This window comes from Heliangelus exortis, chromosome 26, assembly GCF_036169615.1.
Source record: "Heliangelus exortis chromosome 26, bHelExo1.hap1, whole genome shotgun sequence".
Classification (NCBI taxonomy): domain Eukaryota; kingdom Metazoa; phylum Chordata; class Aves; order Apodiformes; family Trochilidae; genus Heliangelus; species Heliangelus exortis.
This window is the reverse complement of record NC_092447.1, coordinates 3,363,465-3,386,037: the sequence shown is the minus strand read 5'-3', so window position 1 is coordinate 3,386,037 and position 22,573 is coordinate 3,363,465. Positions and strand designations below refer to the sequence as shown.

At 42.1% G+C, this 22,573-nt stretch overlaps 1 protein-coding gene across 2 annotated transcripts; it reads right to left on the bottom strand.

The window, feature by feature from the left end:
- Window positions 1-1,731: 1,731 nt before the first annotated feature.
- On the bottom strand, window positions 1,732-22,516 carry ATP12A (ATPase H+/K+ transporting non-gastric alpha2 subunit). Of its 2 annotated transcripts, none has more exons than XM_071769180.1 (23): window positions 22,280-22,516; window positions 20,511-20,657; window positions 19,060-19,119; window positions 18,025-18,228; window positions 17,310-17,423; window positions 17,029-17,163; window positions 16,377-16,494; window positions 14,419-14,687; window positions 13,396-13,594; window positions 12,791-12,900; window positions 11,952-12,086; window positions 11,492-11,684; window positions 10,858-11,033; window positions 9,710-9,846; window positions 8,850-9,000; window positions 6,738-6,906; window positions 5,932-6,086; window positions 5,218-5,341; window positions 4,787-4,932; window positions 3,986-4,119; window positions 3,153-3,254; window positions 2,460-2,551; window positions 1,732-2,277 (listed from the first exon to the last, which is right to left on the bottom strand). In XM_071769180.1, exons 1-23 carry the CDS (start codon window positions 22,286-22,288, stop codon window positions 2,249-2,251), a joined length of 3,108 nt encoding a protein of 1,035 aa, XP_071625281.1. In that variant the 5' UTR covers window positions 22,289-22,516; the 3' UTR covers window positions 1,732-2,248. The 2 variants fall into 2 exon arrangements, with proteins under 2 accessions (XP_071625281.1, XP_071625282.1); XM_071769181.1 differs by having other exon boundaries at window positions 20,511-20,654.
- Window positions 22,517-22,573: the final 57 nt, after the last annotated feature.

The following is a 22,573-nucleotide window of genomic DNA, read 5'->3' as shown; positions in this document are numbered from 1 at the left end:
CTTCTAAGTTGCTTTTTTTTTCCCCTAAAATAATTATACATGCAGAAAATGGGATGCTACAATTTTTTCCCACCAACTTTTCCACAGGGGGGACATGTTAGCTAATTTCCCAGGTATTACTATGACAATTCTTTTGCTCCTCTCTCAGGAGAATATGTTGATGTTCAAGAGAGTGCTCCACATCCACCTTTTAAGTTTTGCTCTCAAAACTTTTTTTTTTTTTTTTTTTTTTTTTCTGCTTTGCTCTTGGTTTTCCCGCTTCCACGAATTTATTTCCTCCTGATTTGTTTGGCTCTCCTTCAAGTCAAGGACACCCATGTGTTGAAGTTCTCTCTGATGCTGGGGAGGATGCCTTTGGCAGCCAAAATGCTTTGTGGCACTGCAAAAAAAGAATGTTGTGCTCCAAAAGAGAGAAAAGGTGCTTCACAAAGAGAGACCAAACCCAGCACCAGGCTGGGTGACAGTCTTAAGGGACAGTACTCTCCTGAGTGATGTGTTTAAGATGTGATACCCATCAGGAGTTAGGGCACAACCAGAGAATCTTATTTTTGTAAAAATTTGTTGCTGCCTCCAACCAGTGGGAGAAAACACTGGACTCTTTAGATGATTTTTGCACTGCATTTCCCAGTGATGTTATAGTTTTATGTTTTCTACGTAGAAAAAAGCTGTCCAGTTATCTTTCCCACAAGTTTTTCCAAGGAAATGTTTTTTGGTTTTTGTTTTAAATAGTGCCAAAACTGCCCCCACACTGTGTAAAAACTGCCTCCCTCCTTTTTTCTTTCCTCTTCCTTTGTGTATTTGAAGGTGTCATTCTGGCTAAGTCCTGCAGATCTGTAGCTGGTGGAGAGTGGTTTTTCCTTATAGCATCTCCTCCTATTTTTCCTCTCTCTTAAGCAGAAGACAAAACAAATCAGTCCTGCCTCCTGACAGATGACAAGGTGTTGAAATGGGCCAGCTTGGCACCTCATGTATTTATTGATGTCTCACAGAGCTGCACTACCAAGTGATAAGCAGCTGGAGTTTGGGCTCACCCATTGTTGACATGCTGATTTTTTGTCACTCTTCCTTCTTCCTTTGTAATTCCTCTTCTTCATGGCAGGGTGTGAAAAACACTGATATCCAAGAAAGGTGACACTCAGCCAAGTAGTGAGGAGCTTTGAGAAGGGGAGGCTCACAGAGTGCAAAGAAGTTTCTGGCTTCTAGGGTGTGAACAGCAAGCTTTGGGCTGGAAGAAAATCTTCTTTTTGCCCTCCCTCTTGGTTTCTCTCTCCTCTTGCTCTTTGCTGCAACAGGAGTTTTCCATCTGCCCCTGTTTCTTCTCTAAAGCTTGTCTAGGCTTGTATTTCAATGTGAAATAGCAGTGCAGGTTATTTATTGCTTGGTTTAAGACTGGTAAAGCCTTTGTCTAAACAAGATGCAATGCCTCCTGGTTCTTGCTAAAATGGCTAAATTAAAGACCTTCAAATAGAATTTTAACTGTACTTATCTAATGCATACTAAGGTCTATTTTGCCACAGAGACTGTGGCTTTTGGAAAGTGAGCATTGAATTTGGTATCTCAGACTGTTTGTGCCTTGGTTTTCAAGATGCATTTATTGAAACTGAAGGATGTTAGCCTGCTAATGGGGACCAAAAAAAGCAGGTATATATTTCTTTCCTCTTTGCCCTGGCAGAGGTTACTTCCTCTCTTTTTGCACTTTGAGTCTTTGTAAGAAAATAAGATGTAGAGCTGTTTTCTGGAAAAAAGTTTTATTATCAAATTATTCCTATACAGCATTTTTACCCTTGATAAGGTAACACAGATCTATATATGCACTCACTTGGAATTCAGTTCCACCAAAAAAAGAAAATCAGCAAACACCACCTTTAGTGCAAATTAATGCCTTAGATTATCTGGATTTTCTGGTTTGTTTTGTCCTTTAGTTCTTTTTCTTTTTTTTCCCTTTGCATGTGTTCTCCTCTCAGAGTGCTCTCCAAGTTGATCTTTGAATGAGGGAAAATTGTGCTTGTTACAAAAATAGGTAGCATTTCAATTTCTAGACAAGTGTCAGCTTTACAGTACAGTGGGAGGTAATTCATCAACCTCTAAAGTCCTTACTTCTTCATGAAACTCATGAAATTTCTTCACCCCACCATGGGGTGAACACATGCATGATATTGCACAGACAGGACAATAAAGCAGCAGAGGCTGTGCCAGGTGGGGAAGAAGCTCTCCACAAGGAGGAAGACCACCAGTGATAAGGACACTTTCAATAATACATGTTCTTGTCCCACCAGCCTGCAGCAGGAGAAGGGAAGGAAGTAAAAAAAAAAAAAATAAAAGCAGTTAGTTTTACTTTGGAAGGGGAAAAATAACCACTGGGAACAAATGGATGGGCAAAGCAGTCCACGTGTCAATTAATGGAGGTGTAGGAAAGGTCACCTTATATTAAAATATTAATTAGAATAAAATCTACTTACTTCCTGGGTATCTCCTGATAAAGAGCTTGCGGACTTCATCATAGACCCATATCAAGATGGCAAATGGGACAGCCACAAACCAGTACTGAAACCTGGGAGTGGGAGAAGAGGTTCTCATTCAAAGCATCTTAACCACCAAGCTGAGTTTCTGATGCTATTTGATGTCACTAAAAGAGAATCTGTCCTTTTAGGGTTTTGTGGTTTCGTTTGGTTGGTTTTTTCCTCCTTAATTTAAGCACTCAAATGATTAGAAATAAGATAATGTGCATGTAAGCCTCCCAATTTTAAGTAGTTACTGAATTAATTGATTCCAGATACTACTGGAGAAGGAAATGTTGCCTGGTGGTACCACAGTTTCTTAGGATGACAGAAAAATTGGACATTTAATGCATTTAAAATCAAAGCTTCTTGCATAAAATAAAATGCTCTTTAATCTCAGCAGAATATTGAGGACCCTGGAAAAAAATTTAAAATGTTTGTTCTACACAAGTTTCTGGATCTGTCCACCCTGTTCTTTATAATGGAACATGTATGGAACATATATAATGGAACATATAATGTCCTAAATATTTATCCTTGGGTTGTGCTGTGTGGGCACCTTGCTCCTATTTGTCTGTTCCTGGCAGAATAGGAAATCAGTGTTTGCTTAAATCTGGAGGGGAAGGGGGGAAGCACTCCAGTGCCCAAACTCACCTCAGTGGTGTGAAGTTCAGGGCTGTGACATGTCCAAGACCATAGGTAAGAATCAGGGCAATTCCTATCTGGGAAAAAATACCCACCCAGATGACTTTATTCCTGGAAGAAAAGCAAAGAGGAAGGGTGACCACGGAATACAAAGCTGCTGCTGGGGTTTTCACAGCATGGTTGGAGAGCTTGGATGGGCTGCATCAGATGATGGGCACTGCAAAAACACCTGTGTGAGCCAAGTGGGAGGCATGGAGCACTCTGTGACATTGCCTGTGTCCTTCCTGCCAGCAGGAAAGTCCTGACCAGTAGGTCCTGACCTACCTAGAGGAAAAAGCAAGCTTTGGGCAGACATGCAGCAGGCATTAATCATGGCTCTGCACTCTGAATGTGCTCATTGTGACCCAAATGTCAATGTGAGGAGGAAATCTTACATAGGTGTAGGCTCTGTACCTGCAGATAAAGGGAAGGAGAACAATTTGCTTTCCTATCAGAACCACCCTGACTAAATGCCAGCTTTTATACGTAGCCTCTGTCCCAATAAATATTTTTGACACCCTGGCTCCTGTGGAATTGAAGGGTGCAGGGTGTTTTCCAGAGGGCAGCCAGCACTGGCTGGGAGTTGGACCTGCTGGTATTTCCTCAGAGGCTGCAGTTATCTCAGAGAAGTCCAAATGTGCTATCTCTTGATAACTTAAGAAAATAATCTGGTGAAGAAACTCCCTTTCTTGTTCAAAGGCTGAATGTGTGAGGGCTAAATCACTGAGCTTAACCTCCTTCTAAAATTAGTAGTAAGCTAAAGTAGCCTCTGATGTGTCAGGTAAAGAAGCTGCAAAACTTACCTGAAAAGACCTTGCTGGAAAATGGAATTTCTTCGTGTTTTCCTGATGATCAAATCAGCAACTTGCTGAATTGTGATGCTGACAAAAAAGGCAGTGTAGCCAGTCCACTGGAGGTATGTCCTCTGGTATTTAGTCTGCAAAGGGAAGGAAAAATGGAGTTAGTGTTACATGAGAGAGTCTTACCTTATGCAAGAGGCTGCAAACCTGGATGGTAGGATTTCAGTTAGTGAGGTGTAAATGTGGAGTTACTCCAGATTTAGACAGTGATCAGATTTTGGGGCAGTTTTGGTGGTTACTGTGGATGAGTCACGAGGCTGAAGCACGAGCTTGGTGTAAGGAGGTATTTATATTGATTTATTAATGGCTTCTGCCTTGTGATTTCTGCAGAATGAGTGAGGGGGAGTGAAAAGGGAAAGGGAGAGGGACTGTCTGCAAAGTGCTTTACAGAAGTGGTGTTCAGGATCAGGGCTGAGGGAGTGTGATGGGTCTTAACAGTGAGTCCAGAGAAGAAGATGCATCTCCAGAGATGCATTCTTTGAATTCTTTGAATTCTTCTGATTCTTTGAATCAGAAGGTGGCAAATTATAGAAGAATGAATGAAAAAACAGAGTCTGAATGAGAGAGCAAGGGGCAGGAAGCTCTAAAGAGTTTATTCTGAGGGACCATTAGAAGAAAACTGATTATTTTTGCAATTGAATTGCTCTCTCTTTCCCTAGGGCTTTATTTTGGGGAGAAGAGCATAGGATTTTTAAGGAGCTGTTGGGTGAGAGAGAGTGCAGAGATATTTAGGTGCTTCTTTACCCATTCCTGTCCATATGAATCCTCAAAGTCATTAATGTCATTGTTCTCCCAGTCGACTCTGACACCAAGCAGTGTGGAAGGGAGGAAGCCTTGTTCAGCATACACAGTAAAATAGGTTACAAAGGCTCCCACAGACTGGATGATACCTGCACAATCAAAGAGGTAGAAATGAGGAAGAAGCAAAATTTAGGCAATGCTGGGTGTTAGGGTTGGTCTCTATCCTGTGGTGTGAAACTTGCCAGGAGTCTAAAAGTAGATTTAGAGCTCTCAGTGCTCTGAGGGTTTTGATTTTGTATTGCTGAATACTGAGCAACAGAGAAGGCTCAGTAAGTTTGTCTGGGGATGCAAAGAGCTGAGTTTTCTTCCTGTTTTCTAAAAAAATGAACCAACCTGCCTCTTAGTTTGCTGGGCAGTGTTTCAGGCCAACCTACCAATCTGCAGATAGGAGTATACTGCAAGCTGCTCATTCACCAGCCTGTCCTTTTTTTTGTTCCGAGGTCTTCTGTTCATGATATCACTTTCAGCCTTCTCATAGGCTAAAGCAACAGAGGGGATCTGCAAGAGAAAGAAACCAGCAGAGTCTTGGTGGCAGGAATTTGTCTGCTCCTCCCCTGCTGCTAAGAAAAGTCTCAGTTTGCAGGTGGTTCTATTGCCATTGCCTGCTCAGAATGCACAGAAATGAGAGAGGGATCTGGGCAGCATTCTTTTAATATCTGTAAAGGATTTGAGGCAATCCTGAAACTGTTTCCTGGGGCTGATGAGCATATGACAAGACAAAGTGCTAGAGGATGCTGAAAACATCTTCTCCTTCCCCTTGGGCTGGGCTCAGATGAATTCTGGTATTCATCCCCTGTAGTAACTGCAACAGTCTCTGATCTCTTGATGGAAACACAGCACACTGCTGAGTTCTGCCTCTCAGCATGGATCAGAAGGCTTTTCTTTCCACTCCCACTCTGCACTTTTGGTTTGTTTTTGTTTTTTTTTTCTCTGCTTTTAATCAAGCCCTCTACTCTTTCACTAGCTTGTTATTCAGCTCCAGGGAAAAGCAACTAAATCTTCCAATGTTCTGCACATCCCTTTGCACCCAGTCCCTCCCTCTTGTCACCAGATTACAGCAGAAAATAGCTTAAAAGACACCAACTTACAATGTCTGTGCCCAGGTCAATGAACAGGATGGTGATAGTGCCAATGGGCATGGGAATGCTGGCAATAATGTAGATGAGAAAGGGACAAAGCTCAGCAATGTTCTTAGTCAGGGTGTAGGCAATTGTTTTCTTTAGGTTGTCAAAGATCAGGCGGCCTGGAGGAAAAGGAAACACGTCTGGAAAAGCTAATTTTCAACAGTGTTTTAAAAAAAGGTCAATTTTTAAGTAAGTGAAGGCATTTACAACATCTACTTTTGTCAAAACCTTTTTTTTTTAACCACTAACTTACCTTCACTTTGAGCCTTCTGAAAATTCAAGTGACTATTAAAAAAAAAAACCTCTTTGAATGTGGAAGATTGAGGGAAAAGCCCCATTGCACAATGCACTTGAGTTTTAATGGAAAGCACAAGATTTTTTATGGTGAAAGGAGAGTGGAATGTGTGTTACTGCCACTTGTACAAGCAAGTATTGGAGCAGAAGTGTTAAGAAAACAATTTGTATTTTTGGGAGGCTATTTTGTGAGAACTGCACAGGAACAGGATGGGAACTGCTTTTTTCTGGAGGCTGAACAAGCAGCTGTAGCAGACTGATGCTCTACTTACAGATATGTGTGAGAGAGGGGGATGATTTCATTATTGTCCATTTGACATGTGTCTGTAAATGTAATTAATCCCCAGATTTTTCCAAATGCTAAAACTACATTTCCAAATCCAGAAAGAGAGAAGGAAGAGTGGGCCCAGGAGGGGGAAGGATCAGGAGGACCCTCCAGTGTTGTGTAGCTGTTGGATAGTAGCATTTTTTTTTACCTTCCTCTACTCCTGTGACAATAGAAGCAAAGTTATCATCCAGCAGTACCATATCAGCTGCATTTTTGGCTGCATCTGAACCAGCAATCCCCATGGCAATTCCAATATCTGCTTTTTTAAGAGCAGGGGAGTCATTGACTCCATCTCCAGTCACGGCAACCACTGCTCCCTGGAACACAGAAAAGGATCAAGATGTGGAGATGAAGAGAGGGAGCTGCCTTCCCCTTCTGCTCTCAGCATGCTCCCTGTCTTTAACTTTCCAGAAGACAGATGCTGGTGTAAATCTGAATCTTCTTCACACCACATAAGACATCAGAAAGATGCCAGATAGGGTTCATCCAGGAATCTCAGGCTTTGTGTGATAGATGTCTGAATTTATCATCTAGACTCTTTTCATAGTGGGGAAAAATGAGAAATTCAGGATTATAATTTACTGTTTCCTTAAGTAGACATCTAAATTAGATGCACTTACGTGCAATTAATCCAATAATTTCTGTCTGTGGGCTAAAAGGACTGGATGTCCATCTGGATATGGTCTGTCCCTGTCTGAGCAGGCTCATCTCTGGCATCTGTGGGAGATTCACTTGACACACTTGTCTTCTTTTCTGTGTGAAATGCTGAAGTTTTCATCTGAATTGTGAGTTATGTAACTCTTCAGTTAGAGACCATTCTCATCTTATTCCAGCAACTTCTGCTCACTGCCAGTCTGTGCTAGAATTGCACTAATAATCCCCAAAAGATGGCAAACTGATTATTACAGTCAGCATCTTTGCTATCTTCAAATGAAACCAGCTAAAGGTGCTGTTCTACTTGATGCAGAAGTTCATGAGAGCTCGAGAGCAATGCAAAGAGTTCTGAGTAGGAAAAAGCCTGACAAAGTGATTAATTCCAATCCTGAATGTCCTGTCCCTGTGGGGATTTAGCAGTGTCACTACCTATAAATAATGCTTTGTGGAGAAGGGCTTATAAGCTCTAAGTACTAAACATAGGATGTAGACTGGCTGGCTTAGTTCACAGGGGGAGGGTGTTCATCTTCATCCTTTAAAGAGCCAGATCTACCAGGAGTTGGGGTGTCCCAGCAGGTCAGAACACACCTCTCTCTGCCAAAGTCCATGCAATAAGAAAATTTTAAAAAAGATGAAATTGGTTTTTTCTGTTGGTGGTGGTTTTTTGGTGGGTTTTTTTTTACCCCTCACCTCAAAGCAGTTCAGACTTAAACTCAAAGACCTGGTAATACTGACTGGGAAGCTTAGCTCTGGCATAACCTCTAAAAAATAAAATATCTTGTGCCACATCTCCTTCCCTGCAAAGTCCAGGCACAGGACTAGTGGGGCTTTTACAATTCTCTGCATCTACTTGGAGGATGTCATACATAAAGGAGAAGTTTTTCATGACAAGTTGCATCTTTTTCAGAGCCCTCTACAGAGCTTTGTGCATTTCTTTCCCTCCTGCCTCTTGTGCTGGCTGCACCATATGATCCTTTATGTAGTATTGCCTACAGATGGGACAAACCATCTTTAAATCCTGCTTTCTGTGGGTTGTTTTACACTCTTTGAAAGGAATATAGAGAAGGTTTGGTCCTACATAAGCCACCTTATGGCATTTTTCAGGGTTCATACCTCATTTTACTTCTAAACATCCCTGTGGGGGGGAAGAGCATGGGTCGAAATGGCCAGAAGAGATAAAATGGGAGGATGTGGTAACAAGATGCTTTTATCTGGGTTTATAGAATTCCTGAAGGAAGGCTCCTTCCAAACAGTGTCCAGTCTCTGCCCAGGAGGCTTTTTGCAGCAGCTCCTCAGAATTACATGCAAAAGACAGACCCTCAGTACAGCTCCCAGCCCATCAAACGTAGCAAGAGCTCATTCTGCCAATACCAGTCCAAAGTCTGTAAGAGGAATTTGAGCAGCTTGGATTTTATCCAGACAGTGTTTGTGGCAATCTGTTCCATAATGTTCTTACACAGTGAAAAAGAGTATAAACAGCCCTCTGAGAGCACTGGAAATCAGCTCCCACCCTCTGACCTGGGGGATGATATCTGTGGAAATCAACTGCCTGACAAATACCCCGTGGCCATATCTGTGTTTAACTTTTTTTACATCTCTTACTCACCTGCCTTTGGCAGCCTTCAACTATGATCAGTTTCTGTTGGGGTGATGTCCTAGCAAAGACAATCTCAGAGTGGTTACACAAGATTTCATCCAGCTGCTGCAAACTCATGTCCTTCAGCTCCATCCCATTAACCACTGCTGCTGTAGCTTCTCTGTAAGAGCCATGGGAAATCTGGGTAAATTCTCAAATCAAAAGGCTTAGATAAAAATAATGCACTCATAAGGAGGCATGTGGCTTGATAGTAAGGAAAGCAGCAAATTGAGTTAATTTCAGCAGCATTAGTTATTAATCAGCAGGTGCTGAATGAAAGCTACTGTAGAAATCCAGAGTGAATTACAGTTACCTAGCTACAGAAGGGAGTAATTGAGGCTTCCTCCTGAGCAGATATAACAGCAGAAAATGCATTTTAAAGAGGGCTCTGAGTGGGAGGGTGGAATGGTGGAGGAGGATGTTGTTTTTTCTGTGAAAGGCTTTTATCTTTCTCTTGTGATATTTTTTAATTTTTTTTCACATTTAATGACTGAGAGAGGCGCTTAGGTCCCGTGATTCTGAGTTTTGCTTTTCATATGTGTGTCAAGTGAGCCGTGACAGCAAAGCCCAACACAACCTGCAGAGAATAATCTGCTGGGGGCTTTTCCAAGGACCTGCCAGGATGAGAGAGAGCCCTGACCTGGAGACATCTGAGTAGAGGTGGCACATGGGACGGACGCGATGGCCGGGGATGTATCAAGAACCAGAAAGGCAAAAAAAAAAAAGCAGCTGTGATGTAGAACCAGGCCATAAAAGCTTTGTGGAGGGAAAAGAGGCAGCTTTTCAGCAAATGAACCCCCAGGCAGCTGCCAGGCTCTGTTTGCTCTCACCTCCTGTTGACTTGCTCGACAGGAACGTTGAGGCGCTTGGCGATATCTTCCACCGTCTCGCTGGTGGCTGAGATGATGCCCACACTCTTGGCAATGGCCTTGGCAGTGATTGGATGGTCACCAGTGACCATGATAACCTGAAAAAGGGACAGGCACCCCCTGTGAGTGACAAAAGCCCCTGTGGTGGCTGGAGTGAGATAAGGTGAAATGTATCTATTGTTGTAGAGCAGGAAACAGCTCGGAACTGGAGGTTGGAAAGCTGTGCTATGTACACAGCACTGACAGGTGGTGATGATTGCTTAATTAGCTCTGTATTGACATCTGGTCTCTCCCTCTTGTTCTTGCCCTGCTGTTTTATCAGGGCTGTAAAGGAGGAACTTGTCACAGGCAGCAAGATTAGAATAATGCAGAATAAAGGAGCCTTTATATACGAATTTATGTTGGGTATATTCAAAGGTGAGTTCAGGAGAACACTGCATCTTAAAAGGGATTTTTATGACTGAGGCATCCTGACAGATAAGACAGAGGTTTTTCTTGAAGAAAAGTTGCCAGTTGCAAGATCTGTCTGCAGACTACAGAAAAAGTCACTCGGTTTGGGACTTGGGATTCTGAGATCAGTAATTCCAAACACTGGCTTTCCTTTCTTTAGCTGATTTCTCTCTTGGCCTAAAGCTGAAAGTTGTCTTGTGGGTCTCCTAGGAGTGAAATCAGGGGAATCCCTGCTTCAGGTTCAACTTCAATAGTTTTGAAATTAGTGATTCCTGGGCATAAAAGTGCACAGCAGGTGTAGCCCTGTATCCTAATCCCTTCTCGAGAATTTCTTCTGCTGCTTTATGCTCTTTACAAGCAAGCAGATCTAGCTGACCTGGTTTTTATATTCTAGAAATGGACCTGATGGGATGGTATCTGATATTTTCCAAATTTGGCTTCCCAATTTTGGGGTTCTGTGCTTTTCCCCTATAGTCTGCCATGTAAATGAAATTGTTTTGCCTCTCAGGGCCTTTAAGCCACAATTATAAAATGGTATTAACAAACATTTGGATTCCTGGTAGTTGTTTGTTAGGAAGATACTTAATGACATCGTGGTGGAAGATCTTAGAAGTTATATCATGATAGAAACACAGTATTTTTGGTTGTAACATCCCTACCTTGATCCCAGCACTGCGACATTTGGAGACAGCATCAGGCACGGTGGAACGGGGTGGGTCAATCATAGACAGAAGCCCAACAAAGCAGAGGTTGGAGGTTGGGAAGTTCATGGAATCTGTGTCAAACGAGTAGGTGTCTGGAAACTCATTTTCAGGCAGGTACAAATGGCAGAAACCTGAAAAGAAACTGAAGTTGATGGAATGTATAGGAAACAGCAGGAGAAAGAGGAGAGCTTGCTAGGGAGTGCCAGGCTTTGCTCTTGTCTGTAGAAGTCCAGTGCATTTTTTTAACCTGCTATTGTCACCATCACACCCAAGTTCATACAGTCAGTGACTGACATGTCAAAGCCAGTGATGCTGCAAGCAGAAAAGGAATGTTTTCCTTTGGGGATTACTTATGGGGTTTTTTTTGGCCGTGCAGCATGGCTGATCAACACCAGTGCAGAGAGCATCCCTGCTTCAGAGAGCTTGCAGCACATCAGTGTGATTTTCCTGCTTTGCTTAGGGGACTGGACACTTCCCTTTTTTCCCCCCAATGCAAGAGGAGAGATGTCCAGACACACTGGATTGTACCAAGTTTTAAATCCCCATTTTACCCCACCCTTCTCTGCTAGGTCCCTCCAGTTGGACTCACCCAGCACTCTCTCTCCCATGCCCCCCAGTTCCATGTATGCTGTTTGGAAAGCTTCTGCCTTTTCACTGTCCAGTGGCTCTTCTTTGCCATTGATCATGATGGTGCTGCATCTCTCTAAAATCCTCTCTGGGGCACCTTTCATCACCAGCAGAAAGCGTTTGTCATTGGGGTCTTCAGTCTCATGAATGGAAAGCTGTGTGCCACAAATACAAAGGGGTTTGAAAGAGCTTATGTGATCTTCAGTTGTTTCTGGGTTTGATCACTTTTTGGAAAAAAAATATGATTCTGGAAATCATGTTGCTTCTTTTCCCTGAGGATCTCATGCATCCAGATGGGAAAGAACTACATTTATTCTAGGTGAGGTTTCCTCTGTCACTGAATGACCCCACTGAGACTTCAAGGTCAGAAAATAGGTGCTTGACAGCCAATGATAGAAATGGTTTCTACAAACAGAACACACCTGGTATTTGTTGGTAGAGTTGAAAGGAATTTCAGCCACCTTCTTGTTCTGGGCTCTAATAGTCATGACATCACCCAAAATGACTTCTGCAAATTTCAGCAGAGCTGTTTCAGAGGCATCACCAACCACAACTCTCTGGGTGCACAAAAGAAGAAACAGTTTATAGGACCCATATTTCTGTACTTCCATCAGGAAAGCTGCTGGGTTTCTGTAATGTGGAGGTTCATTGCTGCCTATGTGTAAAACATATAATATGTCCTGAGAAATTATGATAATAAGCATTTGGGACATCTGTTTTGCACTTGCTGCTAGAATTAAGGTGCAGCAAAGAGAGGAAATCAGTGCTTGATTCTGTGAAAGTGTGAGATTTGTGATGGCTTCCAGGGTTATGTGGATGCTTTGTAATGCAGCTGTAGGGTAGGAGCAACCCTACAACTGTGTGTGCAGGTCAGTGAAGTGATGCAGAGACTGAAGTGATTTTGAGGAATGATGGAGTAAACAGCAGAAATTGTGGATTTGTTCTGGTTGTTTAGTCACTGGAATTTACTACCTTCAGCAGTCATCTGTAAAGACATTAATTAAGGCATGTTTGCCTTGTTTATCTTGCTCTATCAATTTTATAGGGTAGTAATTGCTAGTGTAGAAACTCTACACTACCTTATAGGAACAGTTGCTCTTAGCTTTATGGGGTTTTTCCCCCCCCTTCTTAAACTTCTGACAACAATGAACAGACTCAGAAGATTTCCATGGTAAACTGAAGGAGGCTGTTAAAGCAAACTCAAGAACAACATATATATTATCCTCCTAAAGGCCAATAAATAAGCTGATGTGTGCAGTACCTTCATTATTGGGAGGTTCTCCTGTCCTGGTCTGAATTCTGCCCGGTTGCAGAGAGTTACAATTTTTGATAATGCTGCCCATGATGGAGAACTTTGATCAAAAGGCTGGGCTGAGGGGAAGCAAAATAAATATTGCATCTCTTAGCATCTCACATGATGGGAGTAGAAGCTTAAGTTCCAAGCAACAGGACTGAATATATATGTAATAAATATCTTGTTTGAGAGATTACAGAAACAGTGAGACCCAAACAAGGACATCCATCAGTTAACAGTCCTGGCAAGACTGCTCAGACTATATTTCTCTGTTTATTTCCCATCTAAGTTTACTGTTGGTAAAGGGATCTGGATTAGAACCTTCTCCAAATTTACATTCTGTGAGTAGAGTTCAATTGATAATTTTTTTCCTTTTTTTTTTTTTTTTTTTTTTTTCCCCTCCCATCTCTCCATGGCTAAGAAGGGACTTTCCTGTTGCACATTCCATTTCTATATGGAAAGGAGACATTCCTGCTTTTCTGTCAAAAGATATTCCTGTTGAAATCAGTTTGAGAGCCAGCAGGTATGATCCTAATACATGTCCCTTCCCACAACCCCATTGCCATATTTACTTGTTTGATCTTCACTGGTGTCAGCAGAGTAGATCTGATTGTCAAACCAGAGGTGAGCAACAGTCATCCTGTTTTGGGTGAGGGTCCCTGTCTTGTCTGAACAGATGATGGAGGTAGAACCCAGTGTTTCTACAGCTTCCAGGTTCTTCACCAAACAATTCTTCTTTGCCATCCTCTTGGCTGTCAAGGACAGACTCACCTGGCAGAAAGGTTACAAATTGATGCAATGAGGTTACATATTTCTGCTATTTTTTTTTGTGAGGTATTTTGTTTTGGTTTTAATTTTATTTTGGGGGGAGGGAGGGAGGAGAACATTTTTTAAAAGTTATCCTTTGATCGACTGCAGTGCTTTTTTTTTTTTTTTTTTTTTTGATAGCATAATTAAGGGCTGAGGTTTGGCTCTTACTAATGAAAGCACATTTGCTGCTGAGAGCAAACTGCCTGCCTGCTGGTAGAAATAAGGATGTCATATCAATATGGGGGCTGTTTTAGATGGAAGAGCTTACAAGGGGGGGGACATCTTAATCACCAGCTTAATGAATCCTGAAATTATTCCCTTTTTTATTGCAATACTGCTGGTTATTCATTGGTTTTGTACTTTAGGGCTAGCAGTGCTCAGCAGGTGTGCTGCTTCTCAGCCAGGGGTTTTATGAATGTATTAATAAATGGTATTTGCTGGTGACTTTTAGGCTATCCTCATTTCCAAATAGGAGCAGGTTGTGTGCAAATGAGTCACATCATTCTGCTGGTTAGCAGCTGAGGGAGAACAGGACTTGAAGAACCTTCTTTCAGCCTGGATTGTTGTGCTGAAACTCTTAAGATTAATGTCTCAGTTCTGCCAGAATTCCCATAGGAAATGTCCGTCCTCCCAGTTTCATGGAAAAAAGCACAAAATCCCTATTTCAGGCAAGTCACTTCCTAGGGAATCTGCTCTTCCCTGGTGCACTCTCCTGGATTTAGGAGTGATGAACCTTGGGGCCATGCCTGAGGAGTGGCAAGCAGTGAGTTCAGCCCTGGCCTTACCGTCACCGTGGCTAGCAGCCCCTCTGGCACGTTTGCCACAATGATGCCAATGAGAAAGATGATGGAGTCCAGGATGGCATAACGCATGGAGACAGAGATGATGAAGAAGAGGACACCAATGGAGATGGCCACACCTGCCACCAGGTAGACAAAGTGCTCAATCTCAATGGCAATGGGTGTTTTCTCATTCCCCACCCCCGAGGTGAGGGAGGCAATGCGCCCGATGACCGTGCGGTCCCCTGTGTTGATGACAATGCCAGTAGCAGTGCCTGCAACAGAGTAAAAAAAGGCTCTCAGCTCCTGGAGGGATTGCTCCTCTGGTCTGTACCCAGTACACCCTGATTTAACACCCTTCTCAGCCTTAGCCCAGCTGAGGCTTCACCCCAGGGGGAGGTTCGTCCCCTTAGAAATCTTCTAGGCCTGGTGGTGGAGACCTAGAAAATGCTAAAAATCTTTATCAACTTCTGCATTTGAGAATATATCAATATGAAAGGCACTAGAACTACTTTTTTGTTTGGGTTTCTTAATTAAAATGGGAAATCTTGAAGACTGTTTCAGAATTAAACTTAGGGCAGTTGTGGAGAGACAGACAGACAGAAGCTGCTTTCAGCAAAGGCTTTTTTGGATTGATTGCAGTGGGAATGGGGGGATGTCCTGGGCACTGTGAATCTCATAGCAGCTCATCTGGCAGGTGTGACACACGTATGTCCACATGGGAACAAAACTTTTATGTGTGCAGAGCCCTTACACAGCAGCATCCACAAGTACCTAGAGCCATCTGCAGCTCAGCATTCCTAAAGGTAGTGATGAAAAAAACCTAAAGGTAGTGATGAAAAAAAACTAAAGGTAGTCATGAAAAAAACCTAAAGGTAGTGATGAAAGAACCTAAGGGTAGTGATGAAAAGACCTAAAGGTAGTGATGAAAAGACCTAAAGGTAGTGATGAAAAAACCTAAAGGTAGTGATGAAAAAACCTAAAGGTAGTGATGGAAAAAACCTAAAGGTAGTGATGACAATAACCTAAACATAGTGATGAAAAAAGCCCAAAGGTAGTGATGAAAAGACCTAAAGGTAGTCATGAAAAAAACCTAAAGGTAGTGATGAAAAGACCTAAAGGTAGTGATGAAAAAAACCTAAAGGTAGTGATGAAAAGACCTAAAGGTAGTGATGAAAATAACCTAAAGGTAGTGATGAAAAAACCTAAAGGTAGTGATGAAAATAACCTAAAGGTAGTGATGAAAAGACCTAAAGGTAGTGATGAAAAAAACCTAAAGGTAGTGATGAAAAAAAACGAAAGGTAGTGATGAAAAAAAAACTAAAGGTAGTGATGAAAAAAACCTAAAGGTAGTGATGAAAAAAACCTAAAGGTAGTGATGAAAAAAAACTAAAGGTAGTCATGAAAAAAACCTAAAGGTAGTGATGAAAGAACCTAAAGGTAGTGATGAAAAGACCTAAAGGTAGTGATGAAAAGACCTAAAGGTAGTGATGAAAAAACCTAAAGGTAGTAATGACAATAACCTAAACATAGTGATGAAAAAAGCCCAAAGGTAGTGATGAAAAGACCTAAAGGTAGTCATGAAAAAAACCTAAAGATAGTGATGAAAAAAACCTAAAGGTAGTGATGAAAAAAAACTAAAAGTAGTGATGAAAAGTCCTAAAGGTAGTGATGGAAAAACCTAAAGGTAGTGATGAAAGAACCTAAAGATAGTGATGAAAAAAACCTAAAGATAGTAAAGGAAACTTCAAATAATTGGTTGTTGTGCCTACAACCAGGGTAGGTGTTAAAACAAATGTCTGATGGGTTGATACTGATTATGACCTGCCCAGTGCTTAGGGCTGTGTTTAGGTGTGCTTGGAGCACTAATTTCTTGTGAGCCATCAAACTTTTCTGAAATTCCTTGAGGCAAGGTTGCTTCAAATGTGTCAGGAGCACCCTGTACAGTGTTCTGTGTTACACACCTTCCACACAGGTGGTGGAGTAGAATGCAATGTTCCTGGTCTCCAGTGGGTTGTCGTGGGTGAAGTCACAGGAACGAGGCTGTGGTTCTGATTCCCCTGTGAGTGAAGAATTGTCCACCTTTAATGAAATGGAGACATGGTCACATTAAAGTTAGTAACATGCAGTTGTGTCTTGCCCAGCAGGCAAGGTGGCAGCACATTTAAGAGTTGGTGGCAGGGCCATAATCTCTCAGTGCTTTTTCTCTGGGAGATTTGTCACTGAGAGGCTGTGGGGATTCAGTCAGTGCTGGGGGATTCAGTCTCTCCGTGGGGTTTTCAGTAGCAGGCTGGAAGGAAACATGTTTTGAACTCATGCCTTCAGGTCTGTGGAGCTTTTAGGACTGTATGGAGATTTCTGCCTCTGTCCTGGCAAAGAGCATTGTGAGAACATGTTATGGAGCTAATGGCTTCTTTTGATGTTCAGGGAGTGGAGATGTTAGTCCTAGATGAGCTGAGCATCACTCTGTGACTTCTGCACTCTATTATTTAATTAGATCATGACTAATTAAAGCTCTAATAACACATATCGAGCACACAGGAATTCTTTCTATGTAATAAAAGTCTCTAAACCCTGTTTTTCCTCTTTCTCCATGCTCTTCCAAGTCCTGTTTACCTTACAACCCTGAGCAAAGATCAGACGAATGTCTGCTGGGATCTTATCTCCACCCTTTATTTCCACGATGTCTCCAACCACCAGCTGGTCTGCTGGCAGTTCCTTCTTTCCTCCATCTCTGATGACAAGAGCTTGCTGAAAGACACAGCAAAATGACAAAAATCAGCATTGTGCCATCCTCTAAACCTCCTACCTCAGATTGGAGTTGCCAGGCTTTTGTCATTTTGAGGTGCATTATTAGAATGAATTTACCTCAGATGAAATGCCTTGGTTATTCTCACCTGTGGAATCATTTTGCTGAAGCTGGCCATGATGTTTGTGCTTTTAGCTTCTTGATAGTAAGCAAAGATACCAGTGAGGATGACAACCAGTGCCAGGACTACCCCGAGGTAGAGCTGATCAAAAAAAGACATAAGCCAGTTAATTTGATTAGTGTTCAGCAATTTCCCTGCTAGAATAAATCACAATTTCCCTGCTAGAATAAATTCTGTGTAGCTTCAGGAGTCCCTTAAAATGAGGCATTGGTCAAGGAAAGAGGCAGTTTAAGAAAATAACTTTCAAGTTTTGCTCCTGCTAATGATAAAGTAAAGCTTTTTGAGTACAAAAAGGGCTTCTAGTAGAAAACTTTCCCCCTCTTTAAAAGCCTTCTCCAAACTGTAGCTGTGACAAACCTGAACAAATGATATTCCCAGCAGAGGGTAATTCATGAGAGTCAAAGGCTTGAGAGTTCTTTGTGGACTTCAGTATTGCTCTTCTGAGTACTGAGGTATTATGACTGTGGGTATTGGTTATAAAACCTTTGGATAGGTACTCTTAGGCAGAAGTGGTATGTCAGGTATTTGACTATTTATCTCAAGTGTTTGGTAGTAGAGGGAGAGCCCTGAAAGAATAAAAGGCTGCCTGCTTTAGAGTTACTGAGTAACTGTGAAGTAGTATTTAAATGACTTCGATTGTCAAAGGGTCACATACTCACTTGGTGGTTATTCAACTACTTACATTGTCAAAGGATGACTCAACTCCCTGGGCAAACTGAATGCCAAATGAAATCCAGGAGAAGACAGCTCCTATCCATAAGAGGATGGAAAATCCTCCCACCATCTGCTTGAGGAACTTAACAATTTCAGGAGTGGCTTTGGGAGGAGTGAGGGAGTTGGGTCCATCTCGAGCCAAAATCTCTGCTGCTCTTGCACTGGAGAGACCCTGAAAAGTAAATGGCACATTTCAAATAAAGTCACAAAAAAACAGATCTCTATCTCAACTCAGAACCAAAATAGCCTGCTGGTTTTTCCTTGAATGTTTGTGTCACAGATCAGCTGCAGTAACCTGCATCTTTCATTCCCAAACTCTGATTTCTGAGTGGCTACTGTTGGTTACTTTGAATGAAGAAAGATATTTCTTTACTGGAGCATTGAACTTAGGGCTGTGTCCATTAGGAGTTTTCATTTTGGTGGTTATCTCTCAAGTGTCCCTCTACTAAGCATTTGGAAAGCTGTTCTTTTCCTGCTGTTCCTGCTTTTCCACCAAGATGTTTGTAGTTCCTGGGTTTCTTGAACTTCTCATCTCTACTCTGGGCAGAATATGTGCAGTGCTTTGTTAGGAGTCAAAAGGGATTCAGGTGTATGGTTTCTCAAATCTAAAGTTTCCTTCCAGACAAAATAAATCTCCAGTGGGCTCTCTTGCTAGAAATTGTTGCAGACACTGAGAGTGAAAAATGGATTGTAGTGAAATCAAAACACCAGATAAAAACTTTAGAAAAGCTGAGGTGGCAGTGCAAGCTTTGAGGTCATGTTTTGTGCAGGGATTTTGATTTCCAAACAGCACATCAGACTTCTTCAGACTTGAAAGAAACTCCAGTTTCAGTCCAGGTCAGTGCTGCACGTTGGCTTGCTGCTTTAGGCTTTTTTGGGGGTTAGTGCATCCACATAAACATTTGAGTATTTTCCTACTGCTTCTAGGAAACTCTGGGTGAGCCAGGGGCAAAGCAAGGCAGCTGATTCAGGCAAGGTTCTTACTGATGCTCTATGGACTTACATTGCTCACACTTGTACCATACTTCGCCTCCAGTTCTGAAGCACTGAGTTTGTGGTCATCCTGGATTCCAAAAGAAAAGAGAAAATGATAGTGAGCAGACTGATGGCATTTTTATTTCAGGATCTGGAGGCTGCCTGGATCTGGGAGCATGGAGCTGGTTGCTAGCATGGCATCCCCCTGTCATCAATAGGCAAGCAAAGAGATTTTCTTTTCATTTTGGGAGGACTTTTGTAAATAGCTCCCTCCCCCAGCATATCTGTCACAAGATCAGAATGGTGTTCTCATGTTAATGCTGCTTGCCACACATGTCTGTGCTGCCTTTAGATAAACAGGTCCTTTTTACATGTTACAGGACTGAAGATTCAGTATCACAGGCAGAAGGTTGATAGAAGGAAAAGGTGTGGTGTCAGAATATGTGTGACAGCAATCTTTGCACCTGACTGACAGGGCAGGGAATGTGGAATTATTTGCTATAGAAAGAAGCAGCAGGTTCAAACCACATTTTAAAAGGGTGTGGGAGAGGGAGATCTTAAAGCTCTTTCCCTTTCCCTGCAGTAACACCTCTGTGGTGTCACTGACCTAATTAAATCTTCTGCCCAACTGAGATTTAGAAGCCAAGAATTTGAGAGATCTCACAGTTGTTTTCACAGAATGATTCATTGGATAAGTCAATTAACTTGTCTGTGGTTTCTCTTTAGAAACACGAGAGCAATGTTACAGCCCCTGGTGGCAAAGAAAAGATACATTGGGAATTATTCAACTAGTACTGGGTAGAGCTTGGAAAAATGATGGATAAACTGAGGGTGCATTTTGGGGGGTTCCTTGCCTTTGAAATACCATCCAGCCCATAAATAGCCTCTCCTTGAAGCTGCTCTCATAGCAATTCAGAAAAGAGGTCAGCATAATTACCTTCATTTTTCAGATTGGGAAACTGAAACGTATAGAGGAGGAAGCAACTTTTCCAAGATCAGCCAACAGGTCATTAGCAAGCTGGGAGTAGAACACAAGGTTTCTTGAGCTTAGTGCACTGCCCTTGAAGCACAGTGCAGTTAGTCTGGGAAAAAATAACTTGTCCTTAAAGCTGTGGCATGCTTTTAGATCTACTAAAAACCTCTGGAGCAAAATGTTGTGCTTCTACCTTTCCCTCTGTTTCCTGGAAATAATGACTGCAGTTATCCCATCTGGGGAATAGATAGAATAATTTCTCTAGGGGGGGAAAGTGCTCTGTACCACTGGTGGCTTAATTAAGCCAGAATCTATCTTTCTTGATAGGTATTAATCTTGCACCACTTCTTTTTCTGGCACACTTCAAAAGGGGGAGGAAGCAAATCCTTTCCCTGTGCTGGGCTTTGCTGTGCAGCAGGTCCTGTTCACAGACAGCATCAGCATCTCACTCCCCTCCAGCAGATTTCATGGCCTGCCCCATGTAAAGGGAGCTCAGCAACACTCACCAGGTCCACTTCTCTCTTAAGGTCTTCTGTCTTCTTTTTTTTCTTGTTGCCTTTTAAGTCTTTGTATTTCTCCTCCTCCCCTCCAATCTCTGTTTTTTCCAGGTCTTTGGTCCCACGGATTTCAATCGAGTAAACATCAGACTTCTTCTGTAAAAGAAACAAGGTTTTAGCATTGTGGTGGCCATCTGCTGAGACTTGAAGGAAGCAGTAAAAAAATACCACAAGCAAGTAAAAAATCTAACAATCAACTTTTCCAACTTTTCCTTTTTTTTTTTTTTTAAAACAGGCCATAGATTGCTCCTGTCTCTTTCTCCTGGCAACTTGGAGTCTTGTCCTGAGATCTCTCTGATGTGTGTTACAGAAATCATAGATAGGTCTTCACAGTGATTCCTTTAGAGATATTCAACAGTTTTAGTAGTTTATGGTCTAATACAAACTGTAGGAATTCTGCCCTGGACCTCAGCATTGCTTGCAAAACCCATCAGGTTGTTTATCAGCTCCAAGAAGAGACAGCATAAAAGAAAAAGATTTTTAAATGGAAAGGGGAGGGGAAAAATATCCATTGGGAACTTGAGTCATTGAATCATCTTCCTGAGCATGGCTCCAGGATTTACTTTTTAAAATAAAATAAGCATTTTCATAGTATTTTTGTGCATTTACACTTGATCACAGAGAAGAAGATGGAGGCTTGGAAACACCCCCCTGGTAGCCAAGGAGAAGCAAGACCTTTCCTGTAGTGCTCAGAGCTGAACAGAATTAGCTAAATCTTCCCTTGGTTTTCCCAGCCTTGCATCAGGTACAGGACACAGTTAACCTAAGGAAGCTGCTAAACCTCTGGCAATGTTTTGCCTGCCTTGGTAACTGGGGGATGTGCTCTTTCCTAACTTGAAGTTAACACTCTCGTCTGAAGGGCAAACTTCCTGGATTGCTAATTTACCAGCTTCTCTAATCATAACATTCCAGATCCTAATTATCTTGTAAACTACATGCCATGACTTGGGAGAAGTATTGGGTGACCCCATTTCAGAGGGTGTCTTACAGAATACCCATCAGAGCTTCATGAAACTCACACTGGATCTTATCTGATGCTGTGTGTACACCCTCTGCAGGGCATTTCTCAGTGTTTGGCCTCCTGCAGAGGTAGAATTTCAGATGGGCTGAGAGTAGATATCTTAATTACAGGGAGATTCAGCCAGAGAAACTCTCTGTTACAGTAAGTTCCATTTTTAATACCTCGCCAAGGAGTCCTAATGTGGTTTGTCTCCTTCCTCCTCCTCTCTTTTGACTATTCCACCCAAAAATCTGTTCAGCTTCTCAAAATCCCATCAAATAGAGAGACCAGGAGAGAAATCTAACAGCTGTGTATTGTGAGAACTTAGCAGGTGAAGGAGAATAATAAAGAAAATAATTGCAATCAGTGAAAGCTATTGATCACTTATATGTGTGATATATGTTTAAGCTGCACATTTTCATAACATTTCAGATGTAGATTTTGCAAAAGGGATAATGTTCATGAAACTCTTGATTCTTAAACTACCCAGCTGTAAAATTCTTCCCTAATCAATCTGATCTCTTTGCTTTTTAGCATTATAGGTGCATACCCACCTAGAGAGAAAACTTCAGTCAGTATACAGGATGCCCAACAGTGTCTAGTATTAATTCTATTTTTTACTTATTTTATAATATTCAAATATATATTAAAACTTAGTGCTTGTACTCAAGAAGAAGCACAAACACAGCAGCAGCAATTCCACTCACAGTGTACTCACCTTTACCATCTTGGGGAGTTTATTCCTTTCTTGATGGAGTGAAACAGCCAAGCCAAAGCCTCTGATGAAAAGCAAAAGCCCAGGTGGGGAATGAAGTGGCTCAGAGCAGTTCTGGTGTGCAAAAGCTCCCTGAGGTTTGCAAGCAGACGTTAGCTGGAATCCTGCTTGCACTTTGGCATCCTTCAGGCAGGAGTTTGGTGGCCAAAGCCTGTGGAGCAGGAGCACTGGTTGCTACTGCTTTATAAATCAGCATCTTGCACTGCCACTCCACCCCTCCCCTGCCAGGTCCAGCCC

Bases quoted from the DNA above. Each gene is read 5' to 3' on its own strand.
- ATP12A (XM_071769180.1), bottom strand. The intron at 17,164-17,309 runs GTGAGAATAACC...TGTGTCTTTCAG, and splicing joins TCAGCAAAATGATTCCACAG to CAAGCTCTTGTCATCAGAGA. The intron at 12,901-13,395 runs GTAAATATGGCA...GCTTCCCCTCAG, and splicing joins CACCAGTGAAGATCAAACAA to CCCAGCCTTTTGATCAAAGT.